General features: G+C 51.5%; 1 protein-coding gene across 3 annotated transcripts in view; it reads right to left on the bottom strand.

Annotated features, from left to right (window-relative positions):
• PRDM10 (PR/SET domain 10) overlaps window positions 1-16,002 on the bottom strand; it is a 49,656-nt gene extending 33,654 nt beyond the window's left edge. For 2 of the 3 annotated variants that reach the window (XM_068160027.1, XM_068160029.1), the window contains exons 1-4: window positions 15,908-16,002; window positions 4,701-4,887; window positions 2,433-2,597; window positions 823-882 (exon numbers count right to left, since the gene is read on the bottom strand). In XM_068160027.1, coding sequence (XP_068016128.1) covers window positions 823-882; window positions 2,433-2,597; window positions 4,701-4,793 — 318 coding nt within the window. In that variant the 5' untranslated portion in view covers window positions 4,794-4,887; window positions 15,908-16,002. The remainder of the gene's footprint in view (window positions 1-822; window positions 883-2,432; window positions 2,598-4,700; window positions 4,888-15,907) is intronic. The other variant, XM_068160028.1, reaches the window with a different exon arrangement.
• Between the last annotated feature and the right edge of the window lie 1,588 nt (window positions 16,003-17,590).

Raw genomic sequence — 17,590 nt, 5'->3', positions numbered from 1 at the left:
GCTCACCAAGCAGTCTCCAGGAGGAGCAGAGAATCTGAACTAGAGCTGAAAGCACCTACGCCTGTGTGCCACCACGCAGCCCCCAAAGACACAAAATCAAGTTAACACCAAAAGCTTCCATGGATTTACAGAACAGTTTGGGTTGAAAGGGAGCTTAAAGATCATCTGGTTCCAACCCCCCTGGCATTGGCAGGGACACTTTCCCCATCCATGACAGATGAAGAGAAAGAGAAATCATCAGATCTTTATAGTATTGATGGATTTCATTCTGTTGCTGGCCCACTTCACACCGGTGAGCACACCTGGGATGCCCTGGTGAGGTAGAAGAGACAGCAGTGGAACTTTTGAAGGCTTTACCACTAATTCCCTGTGAAGTTTCCAGCAAAATTAGAATTTGACCCAAACTTTCTATCCTTTGAGAGCCTTTCATGGACTTCAAGGCATGGGGGATGCTAATCTGTAGGAGGACAACTGCAAACCCAGCCTTTCCAGAATGACTTCATTAAAATCAAGTCAGCCACATCAGTTTGCTGATTAAAGGGATGAGAATCAAAGAATTCCCATTGCATCTGGGGCAGTAAATTAGTACTTTTGCTCATCAGTAGCTCAAACTCTCTTCAGTTTTGCTGCCATTCCTGCACAAGTTGGCCAAGCTAGCAGTGGCTTCTTCCCACAAGCTTTCTGCCCATGATCCCTGGGGTGACAAGACTGCTGTTGACAAATCCCAGGGCTAGCTTATTACACTCTAGCACCACAACAATGTCCCTTAACCCTCAGGAAGAGTTTCAGGCCCAAAGCCAGACAATAATGTCTCCTTCTTACCTGCTGGGTGGTGGCATCCTGTTGGACATAAGCCACTTGGGACGGATCTGTAAACAGAGTCTAGACAAAGTGAAAAAGGTTTATCAAAGAGGCTTTGGGCTTGTGTGCTCCCAGCTCACACAGACATCACCCTGCTGCCAACAAGTGAGCCACAGCTGATCTCCTGCTAACTTGGAACGTGCTGTTGCCACACTACATCAATTAACTTACCCATGTGAATCTACATGCACAGAGATGGGGCTCAAATTAGGCAGTGCTCCATGAAAAGAGAATTTCCTCGCTCTGGGGCATTTTTCATCTACAGACTTAAAGAGAGAGGGCTTCCTCCTGGGAAATGCAAGACTCAGATGAAAACTAAGCATTGCTTGCTTTGCCAAAACTTGAAATGCCTCAGCTTGTAGCAGTCTGGCTCCAACAACATAAAGCATGGCATCAGCCAAATTCCATTAATGCTTTGATAGCTTCATAGATTCACAGAACAGTTTGGATTGGAAGGGACTTCCAGTCTCAGCCTCCCCTTTTGCAGCCCAAAGGCATTGCCCCTCGTCCTGTCATTACAAGCCCTTGTAAAAAAGTCTCTCTCCAGCTTTCTTGTAGCCCCCTTTGGATATTAGAAGGCTGCTCTAAGCTCTCCCTGGAGCCCTCTCTTCTCCCAGCTGAACAGCCCCAGCTCTCTCAGCCTGTCCCCATAGGGGAAGTGCTCCAGCCTTCTGACCATTTAAATTGCATTCAAGTGCCTTAACACTGCAGCTCTGCTGCCAAAGTGCCAGTACTCAGAGTCTGGGATTCACTTAATCACTAATTTCCTGGGAGATACTCCCTCAAAATACCCTCTCAGAACATTCCACCAGGTAGGAATTTGCTTTCATGTAACAGCCAAGAACTGCACAAGGCAGAGAGCACACCAGTGCTGCTGCTGGTGTCAAGTGCATGCACTTTGTAGCACTGCTAATCTGTCCTGTCAGCAAAGCCTTCATAAAACATTCCTGACAAAGAGTGCCTGTCCCTCTTGTTTTATCTGTCTGCACAGGGGTACAGATGCAGGCTGTATTAACCCCCTGTAAACACATGCTGTCAGAGAGCAAAGGCTATTTGGTATCATCAGGAGGAGGCAAAAAGGACCTAGGTCTGTAATAATCAACAACAACTCTGCAGAGAAGCTGCACCATCAGATTGAACACACCAAGAATCCTCTGCAGAGAGAGAGGACTTGTTGTAACTATCAATTATAAGAAGAGTACTACACAAAGCAAGGACTCTTCCAGAAGGCACATCAATCACTCTTAGCATTTTACTGAATTCAGAGGCAAGAATTTCTGGAGAGATTATCCATGTTTTGAAAAACAACAACTTTGATTTCATTATCATCTGGTCCACCTTCAGTGCAATAACCACCATTTCATAATTCACAGCCTGGCCATCCTTTGATTACCACATCAGACAAAGGAACAGCACGATGCCCCTGCTCAGCAGCAGGCAGATAAAAGTGCTAAGAGCAACTGCCTGCTGCTTTGCAGTTGTGTCACTTGGCTGGTAACTGGCTTTCATCTCAAGCCAGACTGCTTTGGTTCCTAGGTGCCAAAAGGGGGTGGGCCCAGAACCACACATGCCTGCGTAGCTTCCACAGGATGGATGTAAACCAGGGTGTGCTCCGAGGTGTCCACGGAGGTGTAGGAGGTGCCGTCGGCCGTGTAGACCACCTGCTGCGAGGGCCGGTCCTGCTCGTCGCTGTACACGATCTGGGCCACAGTGCCCCCCTCGGGCACAAAGTGCACCTGCAAGGGAGAAACACACCCCGGAGTGAAACTCCTGCTGCTGTACGCCTCTGGGAAACGCCACAGACCACACTGCTTGCAGAGCAAAGGGGGTGGTCTCTGCTCCCCAGTAACAAGTGATAGGATGAGAGGAAATGGCCTCAAGTGGCACCAGGGGAGGTTTAGGTTGGGCATTAGGAGAAACTTCCTCATTAGAAAGGTTCTCAAAAACTGGCACCAGTATTGGAGAGGTTGCAGGCTGCCCAGGGAGGTGGCTGAATCCCCATCCTTGGAGGTGCTTCAACGAGGCAGAAATGTGGTGCTGAGGGGCAGGACTTAGCACCAGCCCTGGTAGAGTTAAAGACTGGTTGGACTTGATGACCTTCAAAGCCTTCTCCAACCAAAATGATTCTGTGATTCTCTGAAAGCAGAGAGCACCTTGTGTCCCAGCTCCCCAGCCAATGCTTTTGATAAGACACATTTAAAATCTCCTCTGAATCATGCCAGCAACACAGGGCTCTGCACACAAACCCCAGCAGCCTGGCTTTACTCTGCAGTGTAACTCAAGACCTACCTGGTACAAAGGGCACCTTCCCAAACTTAGTTCTTAGATCATCCTTTGAAAATCCATAACAGAAGGCAAGCTGATGGCAGCTTATCAACCAGCTCAGGAAGGAAAGATATGAACTAGTGTATCTCTGGGATTTATGGGTGTATTGTTTCCCTCCATTCCCATACTGCTCTCTGGATTTATGATAATTACTTCATTCAGCTACTTCTGTAGTTGGGAGGCAATTCTTCCTGCCTGATGAACACCTAACAGAGTCTATTAACTTTGATACTGCTCCAAGGAAGAGCATTGCACCTATCAGGAGGAGCAAGGGGGTATGTTAGATTGCTTCTCTGGAGTGTGTACACACAGCACCACGAGAAAATCCAACTACTGAAACAGAGGAACAGAGAACTGGAAAGCATTAAGCAATGATTCAAAGGACTGCTGGCACAAGTTATGGCTAGGGCAGCAGTTTAAAAGCCAAACAAGCTGATCTTGACAGAACATCATGATCATAAGTGGAGATCAGTGGCCTACCTTAAACTAGACTAGTTAATCCCAGAGGCAGCAGGGACATGTTTATCTTTTGACACCCTTTACACACTAAAACCCATTTTCAGCATGCAGGGAAAATAGGCCAGGTAGCAGAAAACCTCTTTTCAGTGTCCATACTCTCATCAAATGCACAGAAGATGATGCCACAGTTCAGTACTTTATTTACTCTGCTTCAACTTTTTAGCTTGTGCTTCAGGAGACACCTGGCCCTCCCTTGGGGATGCTAAGTGTTGATTCCATACAAGAAATCCTCAGGCAAACACTCCAGTGAGGATGAGTGCAGTGCTTTGGTCTCAGAGAGCACTCCACAGCAGCTCATCAAGCCTCCTACCTGGCTTGTGCAAACAACAGTATGGCTCTCCCCTTGTATGGGTAACCAGGCCACTGAAAACTGCCTGCCTCTGTGAATTTCAAAGCTGGAAATTACCAGGAGAGTTCAAACTTCTCAGCTTGTGGGTCAAATGATCTGCAGCACATCACATATTCAACAGAACACACAATCTATAGCCTTCTAGAAATCCTTGGCTGCATGATCTCAGGGACTAGCTGCACACCTCAGAACTGGGCTGTATTAGTCACTCACTAATAACATTTCTCCTTTCCTCACTACCCAGATGTCTGACTGGACAAAAAATTACTCATCTTACTTTCCCCCAGGCCCACCCACAGTTCCCAACTGATGCCATCTAAAAGGCTGCCCCAGAGCACAGATTTGGTTAATGTTCATTAATCTGAACACCCTTTCACTTTCCCCTCCCAGTTGTGCACATTTTTGGACACTGAAACTTCCCATAGCCCCTGGCTGGTTTTGGTTAGCTCCTCTCAGGTGGCTGTGCATTCACTGCTGTGGTTTGCTGAAGCTTTAACCCCAAACCATCCCAGGCAGGTTTGTGTTTATAAATGGAAGTTGAGTTTCTGGGCTTTAAGGAAGGGTTGCATGTGAAATTCCGCTTGCCAAGCCACCCCACCAAGCCCAGGTCAGCCTGAAACAAAGCACACTGGAAGGCACTAATCACCTGAGCAGTATTCTGCTCCTGCTCAGCAGAGTCAGTCCACACCTGAGGACTTTCCTCTTTGGAGTCCATCTCCTCCCCACCGTGGTGCTCCATGAGGAGAGAGCTCTAATGGAGGAATGTCTGGCTGAATAGATTCATCTGTTCACTGTGGCTCTGCTTCCAGAAGACAAGGTGCTCTTGAACATGGCTACAAAAACAAAAGACATGGAGATATATTAAACCAACTGTGACACACAGAAGGGAGGTATGAGGCAGCATCAGCTACTGCCCTACAAGAGCATGCTGCCAGAGTAAAGCAGGTTGGCTTTACAGACAGGGCAGTCTCATTTTCCATGCTCAAATTCTGCTGTATAATGCTTTCCATGTCCTATTAAAAAGGAAACAAGTCAACCATTGCTACAATTACACTGAAGGATTATTCTGCACTGAAAGATGAGACTGAATTCCTCCTGCACTTCTCTCCTTGGCCACAGGCAGCCCACAAAACATTCTTCACTTTGTCCTTCTAGGACAGGCCCAGAAATCAATGAAGGGTGCAGAAAGTTGACCTTAAGCTTCCAACAGGGAAATGTTACGTGCAGAGACACATCACCAGGCTCTTGGTTCATCTGAAAGAGGTTTTGCTCGAGAACCAACTACAGGCAGCTCTCACCTTGTGCCAGGCTGCAGTCCCTGTTGGTATTCAGGTGGTGCTACAAGAGGTAACTTGGAGAATAAAGAACAAGGGAACTTAAAGGCTCGTTCAGACGAGCCCAGAGATCCTGACAAATTGCTTCCCAGCTAGGTTTTATTCACCTCTTGCAGTTTTATTGGAGCCTCTCAATCTGCCACTGGGAATCTCAGAAGTATAATTTACAGCCCCAGTGACTGGTTTAGTCAGTGGCTCATCACCTTCCCAGTCCTTCGTCTCCTGATGTCACATTAAATCACCAGCCCAGGAATTAGCACGAGGCTGAACCCATTTCATTTTTCAGCAAGTCCAATTAACTGAATTTTATACCCAGAGTCTCCCTGGGCTGCTCCAAGCCCCAGTCCCTGCTCTGCAAAGAAAGCAGAAGGCTCCTTGCTGATGCTTCCCACTCATTTGCATTTTAAATGCAAATTATTTGAGTCGTAATTTATTCCCATAAAAGCCAGCAGTTGGCTTGTCACTGACAAACTCAAAAAAGCTAAGAGGGGAATAAAAAGCAGCAGGCACCTTCTGCTAATTTGGCCAGGGAGGACACAGCTCTGCAGAGCCCAGCACTGACTCGACCTCTGGTCCTGGCCAGGATTTGGAACTCAATAGTGAATGTCACTGGACAGCACGGGGTGGGAGGAACGAAAGAAAGGAGTCATAAAAAATCCTATGACTTGCACACATGCAAAGGAAAACTGTGGGAGAGCTATTTCTGGGCATTGCCAGACAGTCAGTGATGCCACCATTGGTGACTGGAGCTGCCTCATGCAGAGCAACACACGTGTGACACACAGTCCCCCACGCAAGCAGACGCTGAGGAGCAGCTCTGGCTTCCTCTAAGAGCCAGGCAGCCCTCAGTCCCAGGACAAAGGAGCAGGACTCCTGTCTCCATTGACAACTACAGCATTGTCCAGAGAAGGGCCAGGAGGATGAGCAGAGGGCTGGAGCACCTCTCCTATGAGGACAGACTGAAGGAGCTGGGGCTGTTCAGTCTGGAGAAGAGAAGGCTCTGAAGCTTTAAAGCTCTGCAGTATCTCAGATGTGAATCCACTTTAAAAGCTGTAAAGTTCACAGTATCACCAAGGTTGGAAGAGACCTCAGAGATCATCAGATTCAACCTGGCACCACAGACCTCATGACTAAACCATGGCACCAAGTGCCACATCCAATCCCCTCTTGAACACCTCCAGGGATGGGGACTCCACCACCTCCCTGGGCAGCACGTTCCAACGGCTAACAACTCTCTCTGGGAAGAACTTTCTCCTCACCTCCAGCCTAAACTTCCCCTGACACAGCTTGAGACTGTGTCCTCTTGTTCTGGTGCTGGTTGCCTGGCAGAAGAGACCAACCCCCTCCTGGCTACAACCTCCCTTCAGGGAGTTGGAGAGAGCAATGAGGTCACCCCTGAGCCTCCTCTTCTCCAGGCTAAACAACCCCAGCTCCCTCAGCCTCTCCTCACAGGGCTGTGCTCAAGGCCTCTCCCCAGCCTCCTTGCCCTTCTCTGGACACCTTCAAGTGTTTCGATGTCCTTCTTAAACTGAGGGGCCCAGAACTGGACACAGGACTCAAGGTGTGGCCTAACCAGTGCTGAGTCCAGGGGCACAAGAACTTCCCTGCTCCTGCTGGCCACACTATTCCTAATGCAGGCCAGGATGCCATTGGCCCTCTTGGCCACCTGGGCACACTGCTGGCTCATGTTTAGGCAGCTGTCAATCAGCACCCCCAGGTCCCTCTCAGCCACTCTGACCCCAGCCTATAGCTCTGCATGGGGTTGCTGTGGCCAGTGTGCAGCACCTGGCACTTGGACTCCTACCACTTGCCCCAAATTCCCACCACTGACTTTATCAGGCAGATGAGAATCAAGTGGTCTAGGACTGCTTGTGTGAAGCACAACAGCTTTGATGGCACTAACATAACTTCAACAGCAATTTTTTGTGTAGAATCAAAGCCTTACCCTGGCCATTTTCTTTGGCTGATTTAACACCAACAGCTTTTTTTTCCCCTTCACTGTCATTATTAACCACGAGCCAATTCCACATAATGGCCCTGACAATATCCAGGAGTTGAATCCATTACCAGACAGCAAATGGCTCAGAACAATACAAATAAATGCTGGAGGTTTGGAGTCTGGGGGGGGGGGGGTGGGGAGCTTCTTTCAAATACAATTATCCTGCTAGTAACAATTCAATCACTGGTTAATTTAATTGCATTAAGAGAAAGGCACAGCTCTGGCTAATTCCACATGGTGCAACAAGTAGCAGAATTTTTGGCTGACCTTCCCCACAAAGAGATACTGAAGGTCTGCAGGAAGATGCTGACTCACTCCTGCAGACTCCTTTTGGCACAAACAGTTTACACCTTGGGTGGAAAGGAGACTGAGGGGTTCAGCCAGGTCTTGAATAGGCAAAGCAGGGCATTAAGATTCATATCTGCAAAAAGGACTGTACCAAACCAAGTTGGGAGAGAAAGCAGAAAGCAGTCAGCCCAAGAACATTCTGTGGCTCTAAAGGTTAGCAGTGAGCTGAAAACTCAGGGAAAAACTGAAGCTGAGCCAAATTGAGTGGCTCAGTGATGCAGTTTCTATAATTGGTACACTTTCCTCACAGAAATGAAAAGAGAATGTATATATATTGCTCAGTCCAGCCAATTGTGCAGCAATAATAATCAGACAGCATTGGGAGCTGCAGGATTTGCTGATGCTTTCAACCTCAGCACTTCAAAACTACATCCTAGGATCTGTCCCTCTGGTACAGATCCCTGGGAATTCTCATTGCTTCTATCCCCACCAAAACACACAGAGAAGCAGGTTTCCCTGGAAACTTGGATATGCTGAGTGAGAAGTCAGTCAGCAAGACACCCCAGAGAGGTCCCAAAGGCCAGGCAATCTCATTAGTACCACATAAAGAGGGCAGGAGGCAGGAGCAAGCATTGGCAATTTAGCTGGTAGCAAAGCCAACAGTGAAACAAGTCCTGCAGCTAAGGTCAGCAGCTGAGAAGCAAGATCTGGTCCAAAGTCACTGCCAACAAAACCACCAGGAAGAGTAATCACCTGAGCAAGTTTTCTAACCCTGGAGGCAGAAAAGACCAAAATAAGTTGGCTCACTATCCCTCCATAGGATGCTCTCCCTCATTAATCCTCCCTGATCTTATTTTCTTCTTCAAATCTCCCTGTCAATATCCATGAGAGCTGTGACACTGACAGTCAGTGCCTCGAGGTGGTAAAGATTTCCCTGTGGCCTTCTCTCTGCAGAGATGTCTCACTGCACCAGCAAGCAGCAGCAGCAGATGTCCAGCTCAGCACATAGCCACAATATTTTAATCAGATCAGCTGCAGAAGAATCATGATGAGGCCTCCAGGCTAAGCCTGTGAGCAATACCAGTTTGGGAGATACAAGGAGAGAAAATACTGGCAAGTTCTGCAGTGTCCAAGGGGGACATTATGAGACCTGTCACCCACCATATCAACTACAACTCTGTCACCTCCCCAGTGCTCATGGACAAGCTGCTGTCATGCACATGGCCAGGAAGCAATGCCAACGTGTGAGATGCTAAACCATCTAGAGAAACTGTGAAGACATCATTTTCTTCCCCAATATAGCAGGCATGCCTCACCCAGTCCATGCTGAAATGCTAGTAGATATAAATAGAGGCCAGCACCACTCCAGCACGTCAGTGGCAGGATGCAGTGTGTCATGTACAACCTGCACCAAGACAGAATGTCAACCAAGGACCCACAAAACCCCAGCTGGTCTTAGGGAAAGGCAGATCCAAACCCAGCACTGATCGAGCACAAGCCTTATGAGGAGAGGTTGAGGGAGCTGGGGTTGCTTAGCCTGGAGAAGAGGAGGCTCAGGGGAGACCTTATTGCTCTCTACAACTACCTGAAGGGAGGTTGTAGCCAGGTGGGGGTTGGTCTCTTCTCCCAGGCAACCAGCACCAGAACAAGAGGACACAGTCTCAAGCTGTGCCAGGGGAAGTTTAGGCTGGAGGTGAGGAGAAAGTTCTTCCCAGAAAGAGGAATTGGCCATTGGAATGTGCTGCCCAGGGAGGTGGTGGAGTCCCCATCCCTGCAGGCGTTCAAGAGGGGCTTGGACCTGGCACTTGGTGCCATGGTTCAGTAGTCATGGAGTCTTGGGTGAGAGGTTGGACTTGATGATCTTTGAAGTCTTTTCCAACCTTATTGATTCTATGTTACCCTGGACCTAGCCAAGTTCCACTCATAATATCCAGCTGTCTGCCTCTTCAGGTAAGTGCAAATGAATCCACAACCTCAAGACACAACAGGTTCATTTCAGGACACCATTCCCCTTTACCTTGAGACCTTTGGTCATGCTCTTTAGTTCTTGCCTTTTACATCCAGTCCCCCCAAAAAACCTCATTAACACTGAAGCTTCTCCTCTGCAGCTCCCAATGCTTGGAAGGCACCTTTGTGTCACTTTCTGAGCAGTTCTTCATCCTTTTTGAAGTCTCACTTCAGAAGTCCTCCTGCCTACCACGATACTCCTGCTACACCCCCCTCTCCTGCTCCTGTTGTTTTCTCCAAAGCTGTGTTATTAAACCAGCAGCTTCCCCCAGTCGCTGCATTCAGCTCTGGAAGGTGAGAGCATACCGCTCAGGGGTCAACAGCTATGTTCCCACCAGCCTTCTTGTCCTCAGCCCACTTTCAGCCATCACACCACCCATGCTCTGTCACCTCATGGGTGACACCTCTGCAACGGCAAAGAACGGTGCTTTAAGAGCAGGCTCCCAACACCAACCAAGGCAACTACTGTGTAAGGTTTGGACACATGATGACCACCAACTCACAAAGTGCTTCAGAGGAAAGCTCTGAAATGCTGAGAAAAGCACCACCACCAAACAAGACAGATCAACAGCAGCCATATTTTCCTGGCATACCAGCCACTAAGGCATGACAATTTCTTTCAGTGCTGAGACTACACACAGAGGAGACACAGAAAACCACTCCAGGGACTCCATCTGCAGCAAGCTCTCCAAGTCTAATTAAGGACACTGTGCCAAGAAAGCACCCCAGCCAGAGGCTGCCCCACATTCATGTGTGTCCCTTCTCTGGGAGACAAAAGGGTTCTTCAGTCTGGGATGAGAAGAATAGAGGAACATTAAAGCTGGACTAGAGGAAAAGTCCACTTCCTTGCTGAGGGAGCCATAAAACCTCTGCAGTATCTCAGATGTGAATCCACTTTACCATAATGGTGCATAAACCAGCTAATGTGATTTACTCCCCCATGTAAAAGAGGCTTGCACACAGACTGGGGTTCCCTGCAGCAGTAACAGCAGGGGTTATTAGCTTAATCCTTTCAGCACTGAGCTCACTGACCACTCTCCCTCACTGCCAAGCATCTGCAAGGACAGCAAGATTGTTAGGAAAGGGGGTTTTACGACCACGGGTCTTCCTCCAGCTTTTAATATGGAAATGATTTATGCTGCTCCAAAGGAACATCACATGTGTCTGCAAAAAGCCGTATCCCACACTTAAGTTAATTACCCCAGCTTGCCTAGAAGGCAGAGCTGGTGCATTTCCTGAGATCCCTTGGCAGGAACAAGCTTTCATTGCAGCAAGAAGGCTTCTAACCTCATTGAGGACTGAGTCACGACTGCTGTCTCCTCCTCTGCGCTCCCATCCATCAGGAGCACAATATTGTTTCAAGGAACCCTGGCTGGGGTGCATTTTGGCTGAATGTTAATAATCAGGTAATATATACCCCAGTATTTATGCTTTACTGGGGAGCTAGGAGTGGAAATCATACAGAGGGCCGGGGCAGCACGGATTATTTATTCCCACCAAAGGAAAAATGGCTTCAATTCGTTTAGTCGGGCAATAAACAGAAGAGCTCAGCCAAACACAAGCTCACTCTTCACTCAGATTGTGCATAATGAATCGATTCATCTACATCCTTATGGCACATCCATCATCAATGCAACAATGAGCTGGGGGAAAACTCTTAGATCTCCAAGGCCAGCCCCCTGCTACTCTGTCCTACATGGGTCACAGCCCTTTCCCTACAGGGACAATGCCCAGGCGCTGAAGGTGAGAGCATGAGTCTGCTGCAGCTGCTCTCAAAAAGTTCACAGTATCACTAAGGTTGGAAAGGACCTCGAGGATCATCAAGTTCAACCTATCAACACAGACCCCATGACCAGACCATGACACCAAGTGCCACATCCAATCCCCTCCTGAACACCTCCAATGAGGGTGACTCCACCACCTCCCTGGGCAGCACATTCCAATGATGAATGACTCGCTCAGTGAAGAACTTCCTCCTCACCTCGAGTCTAAATCTCCCCTGGCACAGCTTGAGACTGTGTCCCCTTGTTCTGGTGCTGTTTGCCTGGGAGAAGAGACCAACCCCTTGCCAGCTACAACCTCCCTTCAGGTAGTTGTAGAGGGCAATGAGGTCTCCCCTGAGCCTCCTCTTCTCCAGGCTAAACAATCCCAGCTCCCTCAGCCTCTCCTCACAGGGCTGTGCTCAAGGCCTCTCCCCAGCCTTGTTGCCTTTCTCTGGACACATTCAAGTGTTTCAATGTCCTTCCTAAACTGAGGGGCCCAGAACTGGACACAGGACTCAAGGTGTGGTCTAACCAATGCAGGGCTCGGGGCACAATGACTTCCCTGCTCCTACTGGCCACACTATTCCTAATGCAGGCCAGGATGCCATTGGCCCTCTTGGCCACCTGGGCACACTGCTGGCTCATATTCAGGCAGCTGTCAATCAGCACCCCCAGGTCCCTCTCTGTTTGGCAGCTCTCAGCCACTCTGACCCCAGCCTGTATCTCTGCATGGGATTGCCGTAGCTAAAGTGCAGCCCCTGGCACTTGGACTTGTTGAATGCCATCCTGTTGGCCTCTGCCCATCTGTCCAGTGGGTCGAGGTCCCTCTGCAGAGCCCTTCAGCCCTCTAACTGACTAACATCTGCCACACAATACAGGAGACGATGAAACTCTTTCAGCACAGCCTCTTCTCTGCAGTAGTTGAGGCAACAGAACAGGTTAGGCAATCTGCACATTAAAACAGCCGGGGGGCTTAACATACAGCACCCATTAAAGGCTACGACACAACTTCTAGTTCTAAGGGTTTTACCAACACCAAATAAAAGTGACAAATAGACCCAACCTTGTGTTCAAGTCAAAACAAAACTCACAATACCGCAACAGCCCCCGTAATTAGCTGCACTTAGAAGTCAATTACAATTCCGTTTACACAGCTGACAGCAGCTGCAGGTGGTCACAAACACACTGGAAGGAGCTGCTGACTGCAGAGCAAATTGTTTCTCGCTCCCCTCTGCTCCCCTGATGGCAATCTCCCCCCTCAGCCCCCACCTCTCCCTAACACCAAACTGCCAGTCATGCCAGCAGATGAAAACAGTCGTATCGATATCTCATCTTAACAACCAAGGGAATAAAGCTTAAACACCTAACACACAAGGGAAGCCAGCACGCAGCAAGGGGCCAAAAAAGCAGCACCGCTTGACAGGTTCAGAGGGGGTTGGAGGAGGCAGCGCCAAGGGCTCACTTTTGGCTTCTGATTCTGCCTCTGCAGTTCCCTGGTGGTTCTCAAACACCAACTGGGGCTTTTGTCCCTGGTGCAGAAGGAGGAAAAGCCACCTTGGCCACTAAAGTTGCTCCAGCTGGCGAGCTCCCTGCCAGGAGAGAAGAAACACATCCAACCTACAGCTCTGACCCAACTGCATCATGCCTGGGGCTGCTGTTCTCCCTTTTGAGTCTTATTTCCTTCCTGTTAAGGATTGGCTAAAGAATTACACCTCTTTTTTTTGGGGGGGGAGAAGGATGTGTTTTGCTTTGGGGTCGTTTGGTTTGGTGTGTGTTTATTTGTGGGGTTTTGTTTGTGTTGTTGCTTCTTTCCCCCCCCTAATAAAATAAATCCATTAGAAATGTCAACACTGACAATGATTTTATTTCCCCCACAGATGCAAGGAAACCCTCTCATAAAATGAGAGGATGACTTCTAAGCATTTCATCCTCTGGCTTAAACTGACAGAAAGACAAAACCACAACCAGTTACTAAAAACATATCAGAAGCAAGCTAAAGTTCAACATAACCTTCATTCCCCATGAAGCTCTGGACAGAAAACCACTGGCAGGCGTTTTCTGGATGCCCAGCTTTGTGTTTGCTTCATTTCCTTGAGAGCCTCCAAGAGTACCACGATAGCCAGGCTGGGGCAGTGATAAACAGTGCCTCAACTAACCTTGAATTTCACTCTCAACACCAGATAGGCACAGAGCCCTCCTGAGGATCTGTCACAAGCAGCTGAAAGCTTAAGGGGAGACCATTCGTACCTTGGAGTCCCTTGCACAGGGAATTTAACCCTCCCAAGGGTCAGCTGGCTCCTTGGGGGTGAAGAGCTCTGAAGGACAGAGCAGCAGGACCTTAACAAACTCCCTGCAACCAAGCTGTGTGGTGCAGCAGACACACTGGAGGGAAGGGAGGCCATCCAGAGGGACCTGGACAGGCTGGAGAGGTGGGCACAAGCCAACCTCAGGAGGTTCAACAAGAGCAAGTGCAGGGTCCTGCATCTGGGTGGAGGCAATCCCAGGAACAAATCCAGGCTGGGCAGGGACTGGCTGGAAAGCAGCCCTGAGGAGAGAGACTTGGGGGTGCTGGGGGAGGAGAAGCTCACCAGGAGATCTCAGTGTGCACTTGCAGCCCACAAAGCCAACCAGAGCCTGGGCTGCAGCAGGAGAAGTGTGGCCAGCAGGGCAAGGGAGGTGATCCTCCCCCTCTGCTCAGCTCTGGGGAGACCCCACCTGGAGTACTGCCTCCAGTTCTGGAGCCCCTATTGCAAGAGGGATGTGGAGGTGCTGGAAGGTGTCCAGAGAAGGGCCAGGAGGATGATCAGAGGGCTGGAGCACCTCTCCTGTGAGGACAGACTGAAGAAGTTGGGGCTGTTCAGTCTGGAGAAGAGAAGGCTCCCAGGTGACCTCATTGTGGCCTTCCAGTATCTGAAGGGGGCTACAGGAAGGCTGGGGAGGGACTGCTCAGGATCTCAGGCAGTGATAGGACTAGGGGGAATGGAATGAAGCTGGAGGTGGGGAGATTCAGGCTGGAGGTGAGGAGGAAGTTCTTCCCCATGAGAGTGGTGAAGCCCTGGAATGGGTTGTCCAGGGAGGTGGTCGGGGCCCCAGCCCTGGAGGTGTTTAAGCCCAGGCTGGCTGAGGCTGTGGCCAGGCTGATCTAGTGTGGGGTGTCCCTGCCCATGGCAGGGGGGCTGGAACTAGCTGATCCTTGTGGTCCCTTCCAACCCTGAATGAAACTATGAAACTATGAAACTGCTTTTAATGCAGCTGTGGCACAGGATGGACACAGAAACCCAACTCCAACACCCAGGTAGCACAAACAGATCTACCTGGCAGGGGCAAACCAGCCTTACTTACAGTAAGAACAGCATTAGCAGAGCTGTGGCAACTGCCACAGCTTCTGCTTGAAGCTGCTTCTGCTCACAGGTGGACCTCGACCTTTCCTTCAGGGGATGGAAGGAACCACTTCAGCCTGGATCCACCAGCTCTGCTCTTGGACAAGCCCATCCCCACAAGGCCCCTCCGGGCGCCTCAAAAGGTGGTGGGGCAAGGGCCGTCGCGCCTACGCACCAGCCCCAGGACATCCCAGACCGCAGCTCCCCCAGCAGCTCCCCCAGCTCCTGTCAAGGCAGACCAGAGGTCCCCCTAGCCCGCTCCCCCTATATACCTGCCGCGCCCCACCACCGCCGTCCCGACAGCCAATCCGGGGATGGGTTGCGACGCCCCCTCCCCTAACTAGGCCAATGGGAGGCAGGGGCGCGAGGAACGCGGCCAATCAAGAGACACAGGTGTCCGGTCCCCCCTCCCTCGCCCGCTTCCCGCCACCGCTCCCCGGTGTGAGAACTCCGCCCGCGCCCCGCAGGAGCGTGAGGCGCCGTTGGCCCTCTCCGTCAGGGCTCCCGAGGGTCAGTCAGCCCTAACCACTCTGGGCCCTGGGGGGAACACGACACACACGGGGAGAGGCGGGCAGAGGGGAGGGGACGGCCCAGCAGCTGAGGGCAGGGGAGCTGCTCTAACCACGGGGTGAAGGGAGCGACCGGCCTGGAGTAATGGCGGGGAGGGGAAGGAATGAGGCGCCCATAGTGCTGGGGGGGGGGACACCACAAGATGGCTCTGGCACCCCCCTTCTACTGAGGTGCCGGGGTCCGGACCGTACCATGCATGGAGGGGGGGAAACAGGGGTGGGGGCAGCCCCTTCCCCCTCTGTCCGGGGCGGGTGGGGGATCCCGGCTGGGGCGGGGAGGGGGGGGGGAGCGGACTGTACCTCTCCCGCGGGGGAGGAAGGGGATCGACTGCGCCCTGCTCCCCACCCCCCCCACTCGCGGGAGCGAACGGTTTATCCCGTCCCCAGCGCTAAGGAGCCGCCAGCTCCGGGCGCCATCTTGGGTGCGACTAAAACAACAACTCCAAAACCCCCGGCGGGTCCCCGCGGCGCCCCCGGATCGAGCTTCCCTCCCGGACCGTCCCATCGCGTTACCTGAGGGGGTCCCGTGCGGGTGCCGCGTCCCGGCCGCCGCCGCCGGCCCCGCTGCGGCCCCAAACCCCCCCCACCTGTCCTCACCTCACAATGGTAGCTGCAGAGCGGGAGGGGGGGGCGGCCGCCCAGACCTCATTACCATAATCTGCCTGGCAACAGTCCGCGGCGCCGCACGCTGATTGGCTTAAAATGCATCCGCCTGCGAAGATAGGCCACAAAACTCGTCAAGAAAAAGACCAGGAGGCGGCCAGGTCAGGGGGCCTGGGAGCAAGTTGGGGGGGGACCCTGATCCACGGGGAGGGGGGGGGGGCGACCCCTACCCAGGTCTTTTTCTCCCCCCCCAACCGTGGATGGCATCGACCAATCAGAGCGCCGCTCTCATTCCCACTCTGTTCCGGCAGCGGCCTTCCTACCAATCAGAGCGCTCCTCTTATGGCGGCGCTCCGCCCCTCGCTGGGGGAGGAGGTGTGTGTGAGGGGGGACGTGAGCAGCGCCCCCTGCTGGGAGGGCGGGGGAGGGCTGTTCGCCCCCTGCCGGCGGGGAGGAGCGGTAGGGCGGGCTCCGAGTGAGGGGCAGAGATTGATTGGGGCTGGGAACGGGCGGCCGAGTCCTCCCCTTTGACACTGCAGGGAGGGGCCAGGGCCATCTGCATCTCCCCACCAGATACGGAGCCTGGCTTGAAACTGAGAGTCAGAGACTCATAGAATGGTTTGGGTTGGATGGGACCTTAAAAATCATCTGGTTCCAAGCCACTGCCATGGGCAGGGACACCTCCCACCAGCCCAGCTTGCTCAAGACCTCATCCAGCCTGGCCTGGAACACCTCCAGGGAGGGGACAGCCACAGCCTTCACTGGAAAGAGTTTCTTCCCAATGTCCAGTCTCAATCTTCCAGCTGAAAGCCATCCTGCCTCATCCTACCACTGCAAGCTCCTGCTCCCACAGTGCCAGCACTCAATACTGTCTCCATCCTTGCAAACCCTTGGCAATCATTTCATAGCCCCAAGGAATTTGGGGGTGCCACCTGAACTTCAGGTTCTAACTCTGGATGCTTCACAATGATCTCTAGTGGGGCTCTGCAAAGGACCTGTCTCAACTGAAAAGGTCTCTTGTGGGGGCTCTCAGCCACTGTGCTGGCAGCCCCTCACTATATAAGAATCTGAAATGGTGCCCAAAATAGCAGGGTTCACTGTGGTTTTATACTTCACAAGGATGAGCAGAGGGCTGGAGCTCCTCTCCTATGAGGACAGACTGAAGGAGTTGGGGCTGTTCAGTCTGCAGAAGAGAAGGCTCTGAGGTGACCTCATTGTGGCCTTCCAGGATCTGAAGGGGGCTACAAGAAGGCTGGGGAGGGACTGCTCAGGATCTCAGGCAGTGCTAGGACTAGGGGGAATGGAATGAAGCTGGAGGTGGGGAGATTCAGGCTGGAGGTGAGGAGGAAGTTCTTCCCCATGAGAGTGGTGAAACCCTGGAATAGGTTGTCCAGGGAGGTGGTTGAGGCCCCAGCCCTGGAGGTGTTTAAGGCCAGGCTGGATGAGGCTGTGGCCAGGCTGATCTAGTGTGGGGTGTCCCTGCCCATGGCAGGGGGTTGGAACTAGCTGATCCTTGTGGTCCCTTCCAACCCTGACTGATACTATGATACTATGAATTACAAGCTAAAGTTAGAGCTATTGATATTTGGCAAG

This window comes from Melanerpes formicivorus, unplaced genomic scaffold, assembly GCF_026170545.1.
Source record: "Melanerpes formicivorus ecotype bairdi unplaced genomic scaffold, bMelFor1.0.p_v2 SCAF_47, whole genome shotgun sequence".
NCBI classification, from domain to species: Eukaryota; Metazoa; Chordata; class Aves; order Piciformes; family Picidae; genus Melanerpes; species Melanerpes formicivorus.
Note: the sequence above shows the minus strand (reverse complement) of the source record. Positions and strands in the feature narration are given on the sequence as shown.